General features: G+C 36.3%; 1 protein-coding gene across 1 annotated transcript; it reads right to left on the bottom strand.

The window, feature by feature from the left end:
* Positions 1-16,511: 16,511 nt before the first annotated feature.
* On the bottom strand, positions 16,512-18,112 carry LOC141722108 (signal peptidase complex subunit 1-like). Its single transcript, XM_074525025.1, has 2 exons — positions 17,954-18,112; positions 16,512-16,982 (listed from the first exon to the last, which is right to left on the bottom strand). The coding sequence occupies exon 2, from the start codon at positions 16,980-16,982 to the stop codon at positions 16,704-16,706; it is 279 nt and encodes a 92-aa protein (XP_074381126.1). The 5' UTR covers positions 17,954-18,112; the 3' UTR covers positions 16,512-16,703.
* Between the last annotated feature and the right edge of the window lie 1,437 nt (positions 18,113-19,549).

The raw sequence follows: 19,549 nt of genomic DNA, 5'->3' as shown, positions 1-19,549 counted from the left end.
TTAAGTCTTCTATTTAAGGCATATGATTTAGAATGGTATTAACCTGCTATCGTTGCTTTGATTGAAACTCTTCTGCAATTTTATCTGCTTCATGTCATGTATGTATGTCAGAATCAGGAGTGTTCTTCATGAATCGTGAATGGTGATTATGTTACCTCCTTAGAAGGATTTGATACGACATGTATGGACTCCGTATGGTTAGCTATTAAGATTTCATGGAATGTGAATGACGACAGTAGGTCAGTGGTGGACCATAGTAAGGCAGCAATGATTCTGCGAGTATCGAGCTGATTACAACCGTGAGAGTTGTATTGGAATGGGTGTTGAGATTGAGTACCACTAATCGGGTCGTGGTAGTGTATAAGTTATCATCGATAGACTAATTAAGTAGAGTGTCTACCTAGTGAATCATTATTCTTTCTTATCAATAGGGAGTCGTATTATTATACGAGGAAGGTTGCGGTGCAATCATAGAATTCTAGTAACGATGATGTCTAGAATGAGATCCCAGATTCGATTTTCGATGTCGAGGGAGTTTCAAAGGTAATTGTGTATAAGCTCGAGGAAGAGCATGGGTCCATAGAATGATGGACGGGATAGCGAAAATATTTAGGCACGTGAAATGCGATGCTATAATACTTGATGCGGATATAAATACATATATGTTTTATTCTTCTATGACAAACCTCTATAGTTCAGAGGTAGATTCCAAGCCAGATATTTTATGGCAATAAAATTTTTATGAATATACAATTCTTTTCAATTCGTTCTTTTCTCTTCTTTTCATTTCATGTAATCTGAGAAGAACAACCCTTTCAGGAAGGGGAGGTATTGCCGAATGACTATCTATCTTTGTGATAGAAGCCTAGTAGGATACCACGTGTTGTTTAATTGCTTGTCAAGTACTAAAGGCTGGCCACCTTCTGTACTAACTATGCGATATAACAAGTGTTCATGATCATAGTGATCTCTCAACAAATTCCTTTACTTCTATTTGATTGATCAAATTTTGGAAAATAGAAACAACTGAAAAAGGAGTAATAAAGTGGTGGTAGTATGCGGAATGGGAACACATTCGTGATACTGAGGTTGACGTGGTTATTAAAAGGTTATAGAACGCTAGCGAGCAAAAGTATAACCCGTATAATATTAGGAACGGAAGGTGATAGCGATTACGAACTGGAAAAGAATGGGTATTGAGAAGCAAAAGCTTTAATGTTAAAAGCTATGATGAGAGTCTGTGCAATAGACTTGAAAGAATTTGGAATGATCACTTAATGCGGATTGAGTTATCTTACGACAATAGATCATATGTCATTATCAAGATGTCGCCTTATGAGATCCTTGAGGGAAGACAATGTCGATCTCCCTTATGTTAGGATGGAGTTGTAGAGCGCAAGATGCTCGGACCCGCAGTAGTCCAAAGGACCAAGGATATGATAGATCTAATCAGAGGACGGCTGGTAGTAGCCCAAGATGGACATGATAAGTATGTTGATTTGACACGAAAGGATAAAGAGTATGAAATAGGGGACCTAGTAATGATATAGGTATCCCTTGGAAAGGATTGATGAGGTTCGGAAAGAAAGGAAAGCTAAGTCTACAATTAGTTGGACCCTTGGATATATTAAGACGTTTGGGAAGTTAGAATATGAGCTAGCCCTAACCCCGAATACGTAACAAGCTCATAACGTGTTTCACGTATCAATGTTAAGGAAGTGTTATTCAGATGCCAGATAAATAAAGGCATATGAGCGCATAGATATGTAACCCGACGTAACCTATATGGAGCAACCAGGAAGGGTTATAGAGTGAAAAGGGAACAAGTGCTTTGGAGAAGGGTTATCAAACTATTCAGAGTTTGATGGAAGAACCACAATGTGGGAAAATTTACTTGAGAGTTAGAAAATGTAATGCTAAGAAAGTATTACCATTTGTTTTCTATCTGATTCCGGGACGGAATCCTTTTAAGGAGGGGAGACTGTAATAACCCCAATTTTTGAGAAAATTTGAAACCCTTATGAATAGTGTTTTTGCTGAACGAGAAAACTTTTCATGCCACGCTATGTAGGGGTTCTGTTATTGATCTTATGGGATATTATTAGTACTCTATGTGGTATATAAGTGTATGTAAAGATCGTCAGAATCCAATTCCGAACATTTTGATTTTTCCCGGAAATCCACTAGATACGGAAAGAATTGAGAAAAAGGTAACAGGATAAAAAGGATTTAAATTAAAGGATTATAATAGAGGATCATAAAAAGGAATATAATGTATTGAGAAAGGTTAAGGGAACCTAAGTAATAAGATCCCGTGTATGATCCTTCAAACGATAAACGAGAACGAAAGTTAAGCGAACCGTATAGCAGATCAGCGGTCATTAGGCAAACGATTAGGAAGTTAATCAAAGGGATTAATGGGAATGATGTCATCCAACCAATAGAAAGAAGACAAGGAAGGAAGGATGACATCATGTGGATGAGATAAGCATGACATGGGAAGGAGGAGGTGTGGTGGCTTTGTAACCACACAAATCCAAGGGCAAGAAGGTAAATTACTAAATCAAAAACAAAAACCAAATCAACCAACCAAAAAATCAAAACAAGGCAAAACACAAAATTCTCTCTTCTTCTTTCTCCATGGAAGCTCACGGGTCCTTTTCTTAATTTTTGAAGATCCAAGCTCCTCCACTTACTATTTAGCAAGGTAATTATCCTAGCTTCTCCTAGTTAAGTTACATACTTCCTATAAGTTTAAGCTTCTAAATCCAAGCCAATCTTTTTCTATAAATCATCAAAGAAGATGGTGAATAGTGTTTTCAAGAACTAAAATTTGTGTTCTTGAAGTTTTGTTTAGATTAAGCTTGGATAAGGGCTTTAAAGATGATTCCAAGCCATTCCCTTAATTCTCCACTCTCCAAGGAAGGTATAATCTCTTAACCAAGCTTTGTTATTGAAAGTTAAGAGCATAAAATGAGTATTAGAGTTCATGAGAGGCTTGATGATTGTGTATGTAGAGATTAATGGGTTTTGGGTTGTTTTTGAAGTTGTAAATCTTGGTTGTTGATTAATGAACTTAAGTGTAGTTTAAATTCATGATAAAGAAAAGTATAAATGGTTAATGTGGATTTGTTGGGATTGTTATGATGTGATAAGGATGGATGTTTGTTGTATGATGGATTTGAGGTTGGATTTGGGGTTGATTTGGAATGGGTTTGAATGGTTTAAAAATATTGGAAATCGCGTAAACATAGCCGTCGTAACGTCTGATTTTCTTTGGACTGTTTTTGTGCATAGCATTAGGACCCGAGAACCCCCTGCTAGATTATGACCACTGCCATGTTTAGATAGCTCATGTTACGAGCTTCGTTTTGATATGTAGTTCGTTCGATTCCGATTTACGGTTTAGGAGAAACGACCGTTTCAAGTAACGGCGTTTCGCGAACGAAACTTTTTCCCTCGCCTTACTTTGAAATGTAGGTTAAAGACCAAAAAGGGTTAATTAATGCATGAAACATTTATGGTAAGTGTTTTAGGCAGTCGGTAAGTCACTCGCGAAGGAATCGCTTTAAAACTCGTAAAGGTTAAATTATTAAAAATGATGGAGCCGAGGGTACCCGAGTGACTTAAGCGAACCAGTGAGCGCAAAACAAGCGTTAGAGTCTAAGTTAGTTAAAGTATAGAATTACAAGTGATTTTGGTTTAATTCCAACTTACTTGTTGTTTATAGGTTACCAGACTCGTCCCGAGCCATTCGTAACCCCCAGTCGCTCAGGCAAGTATTCTATCCGTTATACTGTTGTTGTGATGTATATATGTATATGCATTATCTTGTGATATTGCATGATTGTTATTAGCAAATTTTGCAATATATTGGAGTATGCTAATATGGTATATATGCATGCCTGTTTCATATTCTTGAAATATATATCTGTTGGTTCATTTGATAATACCTATGCTAGAGGATAGTTGTATCTTGCATATACCCTTAGTATAGGGACCCAAAGGTGAAAATATTTTCTAAAACCGGGAGTCGAGGATCCCGAGTAGATTTTATATGGATATGGATATATATATTTATATATATATATATGGTTATAGTTTTCCAACCTATTAATCGAATAAGGTTTATTCGATAACTTTAAACTTCATTTTATTATTGAATATTATTTCGAATATTATTCGAGGGCTTATGACTCTTTTATTTATTTATTTGAATATTATTTGAATATTCATTCGAAGGCTTATGACTCTTTTATATTATTTATGAATATTATTTGAATATTCATTTGAGGATCTATGACTCCGATTATGTGCTGTAATATATTCTTTATTTTATTAAAGAGTAAGGTGTTAATAATCAAACTTATTTTCGATTATTCAAATAAAGATAATACTTTCATATAAGTATTTCTTTGGTTATTTAATGTTTATTTCAAGTATAAGTTTTAAAACTTCTACTTCAATTATTTTTATAAAAGACTATTCTTTATGGGAATATTATTTAAATAATAATATTCGGTCATTTTCTAAATATTCTGGGGACTGATTTACTTCATTAAATCAGCTTTACTCCAAACACTCTTTAAAGTGTTTTCGAGTCTTCAAAATGATTTTTAAAAGTCAGAGTGGATCCCAAAACTCTTTTTTTATATTTAAGATCTTCCTTTTAAGGGGATTTAAATACTCGCTCAAAACCTGGGGAATCCGGCTATGTGGTGTATTTTATATTCGCAACGAGGTTGCTGTTTTGAGAAAACAATTTGATTACTTGCCCAATGTTCGGGAAGTAAGTCCATTTGATTGAGTCGGCATAAGCGACAGGCCGGGGTACGGTCTATTATTGTGTAAGTGGCTGGGTGGCAGTCCATCAACGCGTGAGGGGCCGGGGTACGGTCGAGCGCGAGGTCCTAATGCGGCCAGGGTGATGACCAGTGGGGGATTCGTCCATCTACTAGTAGAAAAGGTTACTTATTGGTATCTTTGCCTGATCAGCGAGATATCGGGTTTATGCCAAAATTCTTTTCCTTTCCAAAACTCATTGGATGTTTCAAACTCTGTTCATACTTTACATAACAGAGGTTCCAGGAAATGTTTAAGAGATATATATATGTGGATATATATATATATATATATATCGGGACTAAATAAAGTATCTCGTAACTTTATTTCATTCAATAATATTTCAAAGATTGAATCTATTCAAATCTTGTCTTGTAGTCTCATCTATGTGATGAACTTCTGAAACTGATTATAACTTGAATGGTGGTAGTTCAAGTAGTATTGGGAAAGATATAAGTATATTGGGGTATTTGGTAACCTCATCTTTTAAACTTATATCTAATTAATAATTGTCTTATGAATGACAAAGATTTTCAGAAAAACGTTGAGACAAGGTTAGATATATGAGATCACCTTGCAACGATATTTTTATACAGTTATACACTGGGATTTTGTGTATATTATGCATGGAAGAGGACTTCCAATATTTTGAAAAGTATATATGTATATATACTGAATATTTTGCGACTTCATCGCATTAAGATATCAAACTTGGTTCATTTCTTTTGACCAAGACTTTCATGAGTACTATGAGAAGGCTCATATACTAGTAAGTATATACTAGTAATTATCTTACACACGATAAATGATTCTAGTAAGTATCCATTTAGATACTTATATTATTGTTATCACTATATATTATCTTGCGAGCTGTAAGGCTCACTCTTGCTTTATTTCTTCATCACACAACAACAGTTAGGAAAGATGGCCAGACTCCAGCAGACCCAGCGCAAGCGCGTGGGAAGCGTCCCGCGTCTTCCCGATGATGTTGTGGCTGCTATAGCTGCAGAGGTAGATCTATTGGTAGATCAGGCATTCTATTTTTGAGAATCAATTATGTATAATTATAACTTGTGGCAGATAATGGCAATTAACTGTAAATTTATCAAGTAATCATTTTGGGTTGTAAAAATTTTAAATTGTGGATTCAAAGACTTGTACTTATTTCAATTTCATCTCTGAGACTATAACGGGTTGTGGTGTGTGTTAGTGTGGGGTCACAGCATAAGGTTATTATTATTAATTAAGTGAAGTGATATTGTGGAAAGAAAGACCGTGACGACCCGGATCCCCGACCCCGGATCTGGGGGTGTTACAGTTCAGCAAGAAGCAAAATTCCGTTTCTACATCAACAGCTGAAGCTGAGTACATTGCTGCTGGTAGTTGCTGTGCACAGATACTATGGATGAGGAATCAACTATTTGACTTTGGATTAACTGTTGACAAAATTCCTATATTCTGTGACAACACAAGTGCCATTGCCATTACTGAAAATCCAGTGTAGCACTCAAGAACCAAGCACATTGACATCAAGTACCACTTCATTAGGGAACATGTGATGAAAGGTACAGTGGAACTTCATTTTGTTCCAAGTGAAAAGCAGATTGCAGACATATTTACCAAGCCACTTGATGAATCAACATTCACAAGATTAGTAAGTGAGCTAGGTATGCTTAATTATTCATAAATTCATGTCCTCTATATAATCTGCATTGAAGCCTGAAATGAATTTGCTGCAAGAACAAAGTTGGCTTTGAGTAAGACTTATCCTATCAACGGATATTCCCTATCCGTTGAAAGCCAAAATTGCTCTATCAACGGATGTTCATTATCCGTTGAAAGACAAATACATTTCTGGTAATTTTATCCCTCAACGGATAAAATAGTGTTGATCATCAACGGATAACTATTTACCTTATCCGTTGAAGTGTCACATCAGTTACTTTAAGAGAGTCACATCCGTTGATTCTTTTACTTAACCGTTGATACAAATATACACTGTTGTATATATTTGTATTAAAGGCAGTTTTCAGAATTTCTACAATTTTCTTCATTCTTAAACGGCTGTAATTTATTTAAAAGTATCATTTAATCATTTTGTTTATGTTTTAATTCAAGAAAGTATAAAAGCCCATTGAATTCTTATTTTCACTTTACGTTTTCTTGCAATTTTTATTCTCCTTCTCTTCCAAAATTCTCAAGTTTTTCTCTGCAACCTCTACTCACAACAATGGCACCAGTAGTCAAAATTATGTCTCAATCTGGATTTATTTATGAAAAGAATAATTTCGTAGCCTTGGTTGAAAATAATGAAGCCCATTCTGATTATCACAAGATGATGGACTTCATCGAAAACTGCAAACTAAGCTATGCAATGCTGGAAGCCCCAACCATCTACTGTGAGGTAATTGAGGAGATTTGGACAACTGCAGAGTTCAACTCCACATATATGACTATTGCCTTCTCTCTCAAAGGTAAGGATTATTGCATTAACTGTGATGATATACAGTCTTGCTTTAAGTTGCCTGAGAATAATGCCATGACACCACACACTGATAAAGATGTATTTGCTATGTTAGATTCCATAGGCTATGCTTTTGATTCTGCTAGTTTAGGTAGTATTAGAAGGAAGGGTCTTAGAAAAGAATGGAGTTTTCTTGGAGATGCCTTTATCAAGGTTTTCTCCGGGAAGATTAGCAATTTTGATGCCATAACTTCATCTCTTGTTAATATGCTCTATATGCTAGTTTCTGATAGGTACTTTAATTTTAGCAACAGTGTCATGCTAGAATTAGGTTCCAGATTAGGTAACAAAGCTAATAGACCACATAATATCTACTATGCTAGATTCTTTATGTTATTGGATAACCATGTTGCTGAAGGATTGGTTATATCAAATGAGAACAATAAACTCAAATGCTGGGCACAGGAGAAAAGGGTCCTTGCAGACCTTTTGAGAATGAACCTCAACAGCCAGGTGCCATTGGTATATTTGCCAATCATGAATGCACCACAGGTAAGTGAGGTAAACACTTCTATAACTCCTACTGTTTTCAACCCCTTGTTTCTTTGCCTTCCAGTGTGGCAATGAAATCTGTGTCTTTGTCCAAACAGGTTCCTACCAAAGCCACCAAAACTAAAATTTCAAAACACAAGTCAAAGAAAACCACCTCTGTTGTTTCTCAAAAGACAACAGTTGTAACAACTACCATAAACCCTGAAGGGAGTGAACAGGGTGTGAGTGGTGAGGGGAGGGGTGAACATCAAGAAACCCCCCAGGATAAGGTGGGAGAGGTGAGTGGTACCCCAGCCAGCCAAGCCACAGTCTCTCAAAAGACTGTGGTGGTTCAAAAGGAGTCAAACACATCCCTAGTTGCATCCTCCCAAAAGGGTGCAACTATTGAAAATAATCCCTAACCAGGGACACAGAACAAAAGAGGGAGGGACACTGAAGCCACACATTCACCAATCAAAGCCTTTTCAAGGAAGAAGAAGGCCAAGACCCTAGTTTCCACACAAGGGGCACACACAGCACAGATACATCCACCTGTATCTTTGCCTTCTCAAATTCAGCTTGATGTGATTCCAGCAAATGTGGAGTCACAGCCCCATTCTCTCATAATAGAAACACATCAATAATCAAACTCTCCATCACCCTCTCTGGATGTGGATATGATATTCACATCAATTCCTGATTCTCCCTCATTAAAACTCAGGGAGGAGCCCCACTCAAAACCTGATGATCATCATCTTTTAGATGATTTGTTGGATCATCAGCCAATTCTTTCAGATATAGTTGAAGAATCTGTGCCACCTCACTTAAAATCAATTCACACAGATTCAACAATTATGTTACTTTCAATATCTACATCTTTTCCTTCTTCAACGGATATCTCTCATCCGTTGACAAGTGGTTGTTCTTCGACGGATAAGCTTAACAGCAGTTATCCGTTGATACCATCAGTTTCCACTTCAACGGATACTCCCTATCCGTTGATGGTCTCTACACATATAACAAAAACAATTCCAACTGTAGAGGACATGGTTACTGTACAATCACTCTTAGGTTTGAGGGAAGGGAGTGATAATTTGAGTGAGAGGCTGGGTTGCTCCCAGGCAAAACGAGAGGTTGAGAGTCACCATATGCATGCTATTTCTTCCAGCATGGCAAAAGTGAGTGAGGGGAGTGCCACCTTAGAAGGTGAGGGTGAGAGGGTGTGTGTGAGCCAGGGGGAGCCCCTGATGCAAGAAAATAGAGAAAATGAGAGAAAGGCAGGTACAGAAGCTATAAGGGTGGATCCAGCCATTGCTAGTGAGTCAATGATTGTGGATGATGTAGACAAGGGAAGACAATTTCAGCAACATTACAAAGCTGTAATTGATAACATTTCCTTGGATGCTGACACTTTTACTCACCCTGTTCCAGCCTATCAATTGTTGGCTGCTCAGGGCAATGTGGAGGCTGAACAGATTTTAAACATTGTACACACTTCAGAATCTCTTCTCAGAGACAAAGCTGCTGTTAACAAGCTACCTTCTCAAGCTGGTGAGCCATCTGAAGAATTTGGAGAAAATTCTAATGATGATGACTCTAATTCTTTGGATGAGAGCATGAACTTAGGGGGAGAAGAAGACCCAAGTTCTGTTCCAGATCTACCTGATTGGGTATGGGCAAAGACATCTACACCAGGAGAGTTTGGTGTAACTTTGGTCAGGCAAGTAATGACTATTCAGAAGGCCCTTCAGGAGACTACAGATGCTGGTACCAAGGCAATTCTTCAAGCTCATCTGGACTCTCTACATCTCTTGCAGTTGCAGCATTTCAAACAGAATCTAAGTGTGGATGAACTCAAGCTGGACATTGCTGATCTGAAATCCTATAATGCTGGGAAGTTGGATTCAGTCATGCCTTATGGTACTATGCAAGATTTGTTGGGGAGACTGAGGAAAGCATCTGATGCTGACAAGAGGCTGGCCAGGTTGGAAGACAGAGTTCAGATCATTGAGGACTCAATGGTCACCATTCTTCAGAATCAACAAACTCAGAAAAATCTACTAATGCAGCTGGCAAAAGCACAAGGCTTGACCCCTACCCTTGATGATAACAAAAAGGGGGAGAATAAAGGGGAAGGGGAAGGAGAGCCATCAACAACAGTTCAAATATCTCAAGTGCTAGTTCCTGCCATCACCACTTCTCCAACTATTCAAATCAAAGGAAAGCTTGATGGAATTGATCTAATCCAGATAGCAGCAGCTGAATTGCAAGTCAAAGAGCAAAAGAGGAAAATTGATGAAAAGATGCAACAAATTTTTGGTTCTACAACTTCTAAATCACAATCTGTGAAGCATAGCACAAAGGTGGAACCAAATTATTATGGAGCTCAAGCCAGTAAGGAGGAATAAGGTTGGAGAGACTTCTTCCAAGAATCTGAAACCTATGGTTCTCAAGCCCAACAACAGATCCAATAAGGACTCTACAAAGAATCCTCTAAGCCTTCATCAGATGAAAGAAGTGGATTTTCCTCTTCCAAAGCCTGATGAAGACAAGGTTTTGGGTGGAAGTATCATAAAGCACAAAGAGACCATGGATGTGGTTGTAAGGAGGAACATGGCTATTATTTTTAGAGAGGGAAAGAGCATCTGTGTGATGCAAGGACATCCCAAATTCTCAATAGCCAAGAGGGAAGAAACCAGAAGGTTCAAGGAAGAAGCCAAAAAGCTAAAGGCTGAAAAAAGAGCACAAGCAAAGCTTGGAAAACAGCTAAAGTCAAGTCAAGCTGAAGAAAAGAAAGAAATTGAAGACAAAAGTGAAGATGAAGGTACGGGGGACATGGTTGATAATGATATGGAAGAAAGAAGTAAGGAAAGAGAGGAATGGCAGAAAGGGAACAGAAAAAAGGCCAATGCAAAGAGAAAGATGGTAGATGAGACTGAAGAAAACCAATCAAAATCCAAACCACTACCTTCTATTCCTGAACCCATTGTGCCTGACCCCTTCATAAACATTCATGGTGAAACAATCATTCCTAAGGAGGAACCAATTGATTGGGACACCATCAAATTGCCCACCTTCTTAACCTCTTCTCCACCATCAAAGAAGAAGAAAAGAAGAATCAAATCAACACCTTCTAAAACCTCAATCAAATTCACTCAGAAGCCAAAGCCTAAGCCACAAGCCTCTAAGGATGATTATGTTCACATTTGTGACATAAAAGAATTTTCGGACATTGAACTCTATCTGGATGAGCTGGATGAAGTAAGGGGAATAGCTGCCTACAGATAGCTACCAGAAAGACTAGTGTTCAAATACAAAGGAAGTGGGGAAAGAACTTGGCCTCTCTGCAGGATTCTGAATGAAGGCTACTCTACCTTGGTTAGAGTCTACTCAACCATACAAAGGGATTCTGGCTTTACCAGGACTGCCAAGACTGAGATTCTCAACAAGATTGCCAACATAAGGAAAACTTGGTGGGAGCCCAATGCCTTGCCTAGAACATTACTCATTCAAGAAAGAGGAATTACAGTTCACAAATCACCTCATTGGTTGATGGAGTTCAGAGACAACAAAGGAGTCAGAAGATTTTTCAGACTTGAAGATCAACTCAAGATTGCCAGTAATGAAACTCTCAAGGATATGGAATCTAAGTTGGACATCAATGAAGAAGATGAAGTTGAGTTCTACAGACAACTTCAACTTCAAATAGAGGAGAATGATAGGAGGCTAGGAAAGAAAACAAGGGATCAAAGGAAAAGAAATTAATCTGCTCAGGCTAAAGGAGCACCCTTGGAAACAATGTAATTCTTCAATTCCATCTCAGCATACACATTTTTGCAGCACTTTTGAATTTCTGCTTTATTACAGTTAATATATTTGTCAAGTGTTTTGTTATCATCAAGCTAAACCCAAATTTATGCCTACAGTTCTAGTAGACATAAATAGGGGGAGATTGTTAGGAATATGTGTATTAGTTTGATGATAAGTTAAACAAAACACTTAAGTAGAAATCTAGTGTTTGTAGCCTCAACGGATAAGACCATCTTGGCTATCCGTTGAAGGAGTAGCTTTACTTAGCAATAAGTTTAGTATTGTAGCACATTTCATTCTCTGGATTCAAGTTGTAATTCTTAGATGTTGTAGGAAATTATCAGTCATGTTGACTACTAGTGGATATGCAAATAGGAGGGCTAATTGTAAATATTTCATGCCTTGTAATTTTGTATAAGTGAAGAAGTATCAACTGATATTGAAGACCTTCAACGGATAAGAAACAAAGCTTCAACGGATGTCTCTAAAGCTTCAACGGATAATATCCATCAACGGATAAGTGCTTCAATGGATAAAGACTTCAACTGATAATGCATCAACGGATAAAGCTTCAACGGATAAAGCCTCAACGGATAAGGCATCAACGAATGAAAGCTTCAACGAATGCTTAGTTCATTAGCAGTTGATAGTGATAATTCATAAGCTGACAGAGGCACATGGGTTGACAGAGACAAACTGGAATGTGGAAGCCTCTAGGAGGAATCCAGAAAATGCAGCATTTCCATTCTGGTGCAAACAAGGAAGTATTCAAAGATTAACAGCTAAGCCTAAATTGCATTGGATAGAGAAATGAAGAAGAAACATGTGAAGAGCCTTTTTAATTGTATTTTACAGTTTTGTCTTCACTTGTAAACTTGGTGATATATAAACCAAGTAGCAGCTAGTAATTAGATGTGAATTTTCCAGAGCTGTTTAGAAAAATCCAGAGAGAAAATCATCTAGTTTGTACTAGGAAGCAGCTGTGATTTAATTCTTTGAATCACAGATTTTCTGAAATAACACATCTCTGGTGGAACAACAAATCCACCAGAAAAGTTTTTAAGTTCCTTGTGTTCTCTACATTTGTGTTTGAATATATATCTGTCTGTATTAGCTTCAAGCCATTCACACACATCTGCTCACTAAAACACTTAACCTTAGAAACTACTCAAAACTTGAAAAAGTTTTGAGATTTACATTCAACCCCCTTCTGTAAATCTCATTGTTAGTCCACTGGGAATAACAGTATGAAACAATTTAAAAGGCAATAAAGCAAGTGGAGTAAGATCATGTACCATAGGCTTAAGAGAGGTACCGACAAAGTTTTCACCAAGAATCACTTTCAGCTGTTCTTCATACTGTAGTCCTGGAAACTCCATGAAAGCTGTATGCGTGGTATACAGACAGATACCGGAGCACGAAATCCCACAAACTCGAGACAACAAATTAGCATTGAACACAATCGGAACACCTTGAACCTCGGAATAAACCATATTCTCCTTCATCATTGAAAAATTAGAATAAAACTCCCGGACCAGAGAAGGGTAAATAACATCCGGTGGAGACAAAAGAGATTCACAATCCAAAGCAAAAAACAAATCAACAACCCCAACTTGTTGAATCAAAACAAGGTCACAAAGTCGTTCTTTAAGAATGGGTTTTGACACGGTTTTAGGCTGAGAAGATTTCTCGGGTGACATTGGAGTAGAGGTATCGGGATTAGTTCTTTGGCGTTTCGAACTAGAGGAGGATGGGTTAGGGTTTTTAGGATGTTTAGATTTAGAACGGGTGTGAGTGGTCGACATTGTTGAGAAGGAAGAGAAACGTTTGGAAAGAGGAAAAGAAAAAGAAGTTGAGATTAAATAGAACAAGAGAAGAATATGAAGAGTTAGAAGTGAGATAGAAGTAGAAACATTTGGCTGATCCATACCCCAAACCTTCTTTGTCAAGAGAAGAATTCTGTTGGGCAAGTAAATCATTCAAGGTTCCTTCTCCATGGAAACATTTGGCTAGATCAGTTTTCAGCTGGGCAACCTTTTGCTCGAGTTCAGGAACTTTAGAATCAGAAGATGCATTTGATTCGGCATAAAAAGTTTCCTTCTTTAATGCATCAAGACATGCGTCTTTCATCTCGATCTCATTCTTGAGGTGGTTGACTTCTTCTTTCAACTTAGAAATCTTCTCAGATAATAGCTTGTTTTCTTCTACCAAGGATTCATCTTTGATGGAATCATCAACCTCATTAAGAACCTCACTCAATACTTGTTTAAGATAAGCATTCTTTTCTCTTAACTTTCTATTTTGAGCCTGCAAGGTTAGTACATCCTGAGATATATATGAATTTTTATTAATTTGAACAATATGTACCTCATCATTGTCACTAGAGTCATATTCAAGTCCAGCAAATCATAGTTGAGCTAGTTCATCGTCTGAGTCAATTTCCACCTCAGAATCATCATCACTCCATGTGAGTAAAGCTTTCTTTTTGGCTTTGAGCTTGTAGCAATCTTTCTTGAAGTGACCTTTCTTTCCACACTCAAAACATGCATCCTTGTTTTGATTATTTTTGCTTTCCTTGCTTGAACTAGGTCTGAATTCTTTCTTTGGAAATGAAGACTTCATGGGTCGTTTAGATGCATTCTTTTTGGCCAGAAATTTGTGGAACTTCTTAGTGAGAAGTACAATCTCCTCATCAGAATCTTCAGAAGAATCACCTGCATCTGCATTAAGAGCTAGAGTCTTTTTCCTGGGGGCTTCATCTTCTTCATCATATCTACGTAGCTGGTTCTCGAATTCCTCTAATTCACTGAATAGAGTGAGAGTTTCCATAGTTAATATGGATGGAGAATCCTGAAGGATGGTGACCTTTGAGGAGAACTTCTTAGGCATAGCTCTGAGGATTTTTCTGTTGATTTCAGCTTGAGGAATGATCTTGTCGAGTAGTAAGTTAGAATTCATCAAGGTCAAAAACCTTCCTTGAGCATCTTTGACACTTTCATCTCGTTCCAACCTGAAAGCTTCATAATCACTTATTAGCATACTAAGTTTCACTTCACGTACCTTAGACGTTCCTTCGTGGCTGACTTGGATAGTATCCCAGATTTGTTTAGCCGTATTACATGCAGAAACTTTGCGTAGTTCTGTTGCAGCCATTCCACTTAAAAGGGCATTCATGGCTTTAGCATTGTAGTTCAAAGAATTGACTTCTTCAGGAGACAGATCCTTTAGAGGCTTTGGCTTTCCCTCTTTCATAGGAATAGTTATGCCATTCTCAACAACATCCCATTCATAAGCATCCCGCTGAAGAAAGATCTTCATTCGAAATTTCCAGTCATTATAATTTTCAGCTCCAATTAAGAGAGGAGGGATATTGATTAACACACGTTCTGATTGTGCCATGGATCGCTAGCAAAATAGTCACTAAAAGACAGGTTAAATGCACCTGCTCTGATACCAATTGAAATTCGTAGGCACAATCGAATTAATTAAAGTACAACTGTTCACGAATGGGACAGTCTCTTTTGTCTTGGCAAATGAGACAGACTATATCTAAATGAGACAGGCACTATATATTCAGCAGAATGCAAATTACAGAAATGTAAACGTGCAATGCTGGAAATATGTCAATGCAAGAACACCAAAACTTTTCACTTGGTTCGGCCCCTATACCTAGTCTATGACCTACATCCAAGTCCGCATGCCAACTAACATAGAGAATATATTATATCCACTTAAATAAAGTGCTTACAAACTTTCCTTGATTACAATCTTGGCCCTGAATGAAAGAACCCTTTCCCTAGCACACAACTACTTGGCCTTGATCTTGTAATCAATATTCCCCCAACCCGGGACAAGTGATACAATACAACTTTTTTTCAAATACAAAGATAATAATGTGAAAGATTACAACTCGACTATAAACTCTTAATTAACTGGATAATCAATGAATGTAATTAAGAGGATGTTTTTCTCAGAAAGATATAAGATGGAAATGGCAGAGAGTTGTGTTGTTTCTGAAAAATATTAAGTCGAGTATATATAGAAAACACGTAACGGATATAGTGTATTTCAAACTCTTTTAAAGATAATAAAAGATAAGATTAGGCTTGAAATATTTGAAGGTGTAAAACAAGTAATTTCTTGAAAGAGATAAACCTGATAAAGATTGGATATTTGAAATAAATTAGGTTTATCCAAAATAGAGTTTGTCTTGAAAAGATAAGTCAAATGTTATCCAGTTAACTAAGTTAACATTTAAACAAAACTCTAATACTTATCTAACTAAGTAACAATCTGACTTGCTGTAGACTTCTTCAATGCATCATCAGAAATCACGGATTAACACATCTATCTCGATAAATTATAAGCCGGCTCGAATCAAACTTGTTTACAAACAAAAACATGCCTACAAGAGAGAATTACCCTCTCTTTCTGGCCTCCAAAGTTTTCTTTTGCGAATCATCAAAAGGAATTTAAATATGTTCATTTTTAGTTTCTTTCAAAATTCGTAAGCATAATGACAGTCCCATGGTGAAGCATTATTGCTAATTGAAGTCTAAACAGTCTACTTTTTGCATCTACACAATCATAATGAAATGAAACACAATCTTTTTAGAAAATGAATATGTTAATTGAGTAAATATAAACTGCCCGTGGGATCAGTATCATCACCTATTATATAAAACACACGGTCGGAACATTTTCCAGACAAGTCCAGAAAGAAATTCAGAACTAATCAAAGAGACGTATATTAAGAAAAAACAGATAGAGACCCTCTTAAACCCGCCTCTCGCAGAATCATGGTAGACTCGGAAAGAATATTGAAAGCAATTGCAACTGTTAAACTAGTAGAATAAATATATAAAATTTAAGCCATGAAATGCCACATATTAAGATACCATTACCTTATTCTGCTTCAAATCATTCTTCAAAGTTATCATTTAGTACAGGTCAATCGCATAATTTTTTAGTTTTTTAGCCAAAGGTTTAAGTACCTACTACAACTAAGCTAACAAAAAGGCACTCGAAAAACTGCAACAAATTAAGTTAAATTCATCTACTTCTTAGATGCCTTTCTTTTCGTAGTAGTACTAGCAGACTGTGGCTTGGGATGTTTTTCAACCTCGCTGGGATCCAGCCATTTTAAAGGATGGCGATTATACCAAGGCCAGTCAGGTACTGTGACAAGAGCAGTAACAGCAAGTCCCCCCGCATATATAAGTAAAACTATTTCAAAGGAGCCAAAGATATAGCCTGTAACAAATGCCACCACTGCAAATGCCAGCAGCATCATCTGCATTAGCTGCTCTGCTAACTTTTGCCCTTGCCAATCCATCTATGAGTAAAAACAGGAAATACTATTAAAAGGGACAGATCATCGAGCATATCTGTAAGAAAAAAGATATTCTGCCAGATATTGAACAACATAATCCGTTTCTAATGGCAATCCACGTCACTAGATCAGAAAGTCTAAAAAGCTAATTCATTTTAAGAACAAATTAAACGTCTAATAAATTTTATCTGAGTTGATTGTGGTGTACTTTCATGCACAGATTACAGATATCAACTACTAAATACCAAGATTAATGATAGCCGAGATCATCGAGCAAAAGGGTAAGAAGAAAGATTTTAATAATGTACAACATCATTAATTTCTAATAGCAATTCCGCTCATCTGATTAGAAAGTCTAAAAAGCTAATCCTTTTTACGAACAAATTTAACGTCTAATAAATTTTATCCGACTGTCAAGGAGATCGGTGGGTGAGTTAATTGTGGTGTACTTTCATAGTTTCATGCACATATATCAACTACTAAAGACTGAAATCAATGATGTGGTGCAATACTTGAATTTGAGTTAATATTAAGAAGGAAGTCCCCTTCCAAACTGCCCTGATACAACACAAACTTAACAGAAGATCCAGTGTTGTCTTTGGTAGGTCAAAATAGAATATATTGGCAACGGATGAAATCGAAACGATATCCTCCATTCCAATCACAAAAGTTTAAACGTTGGACTCGAGTTTTAAGCATTCAAATTAACGAATGAATGTCCTTTTCTGCACAATTTGTAATTCTATCATATCATTCAATTTTTCAACACATCACATCTAAAATTTTAAATGAAAATATAAACAATACTTGTTCCTGAGAGGGGAACACCTAAGGATAAATACCAAATCCAAAGAATATTAATAAACGGGATAGATCATGTGTGTTAATATGTGCATTAACAATCTTAATGTAAACGATAATACACAATTAGCAGATGATAATAAATGACAGAACGGATTATAAAATAGGCGCACCTCACCGGAGCCGAAGAAATGCTCGCTTGCGGCACCTGAACCCTACCTATCAATAAAAATATGTTATCTGCTGATTTTATTCGGATTTGATTATATAATATTGGATCAATTTCACACTTTTAAACAAAAAAACTAAATCAGTGAATAAGAGAAAAAATAATCAAGATTAAAAAAATTTAGGAAATGCGGGGGTAATTAACAATCTTAAGTGATTTATTGATTTTGAAATATGTGAGTACAAAATTGGATGGAAGTGATTTATTGATTTAATATTTTACTTTGTGCAGTAATCAGTAAATATGTTAATACCCCTTACCTAATTTTTATTTCACGTGTTCTTACTTTAAGATTCGGTATTAAGGAGAGAGAGTTTATGCACACATACATATTTTCTTTTGCAACAAAAGGAAAGCGACATTCATTAATTTCTCAAATCATTCATCAGTAAATGTAGAAAGTCCGGGTGTATATCACCTTCCCAACCACCTACGATCAACTATGAAACATTTATATCTCGCTAGTGAAATACTCTATTTCTTGAACGTTTTACAAAACGCAAAAACATATTATTTACTTTTAAACTAGCTAACAATGATCTACACTCATCAATTACTCTACCCCAGTACGATGGACTGGTAATGAAAGATCTAATAGCTTGTACCACCTGCAAACAATCGGTTTCCACCTCAGCATTTGAGTACTGCATTTTCTTAATCTGGCTTAGAGTCTCCCTAACTCCTACTGCCTGAGCTATTTTGGGAGAAATCGCCCCTGTAGGCATCTCGACCTTGCCTCCATAAGTTGTTCGTGGTGATTTCTAGCAACAAAGGCATGACTATAACACGTAGAACCTTCGAAAATATGCATACGTACATATTTAATGTCACGAACTCACTGTACATCTCAATTTAAAAACAAATCAATTATTTAATATATTTATTTATATTCTAATATTCATTTGAAACTTTTTTTCCATGTTCATATGTTCGGTTCTTTTAAAAAAAAATTTAAATAAAAAAGGTTTACAGTCCTTTTGAATAAAAATGCTTTTGAAATGTTACTTCAAACAAAGTCATTAAAACAGCTTTTATATTGAAGAAAAGAATAATTTTGTACATAACAATGATTTAAATGATACTCAATTTTTTCACTTAAATCTAAATATTTAAAAATACAGTAAATATAAAAAGTTTTTATCAAATTTTATTTTTGCTAATATATCTATATATATTATGTTAGGTCACACACACTGTAGAAGGGGGTTTAATACAGTGTTTATCACAATCAAATCGAATTAAAGAACACAAGTAACATAAAACAAGCTTTATTAAACTCTGTTACAATATGGAACTGTCCTCTCTCAGTGATGAACAAATTATCACGAGAGCTGCTAGGGTTACAATAAATAATAATTTTGATTATGATAACACATATAGTGTAAACCCTATGTCTGTGTTTATATACTACACAGTTACAAGATAATCTCTAATTGATATGTAATATAATTCTGCTTCCTAAAATATATCAACTAGTTATCTTTTCTTCTGAGTATTCTATTCTTCATAGAATTCCTTCTTCATACATATCTCTTCTTGC

This window comes from Apium graveolens, chromosome 1 (assembly GCF_009905375.1).
Source record: "Apium graveolens cultivar Ventura chromosome 1, ASM990537v1, whole genome shotgun sequence".
Classification (NCBI taxonomy): Eukaryota; Viridiplantae; Streptophyta; class Magnoliopsida; order Apiales; family Apiaceae; genus Apium; species Apium graveolens.
This window is presented reverse-complemented; position numbering and strand designations above follow the sequence as displayed.

What these genes read in the sequence shown, in the direction of transcription:
- LOC141722108 (XM_074525025.1), bottom strand. Translation starts at nt 16,982, where the DNA reads ATGGATTGGCAAGGGCAAAAGTTAGCAGAGCAGCTAATGCAGATGATG.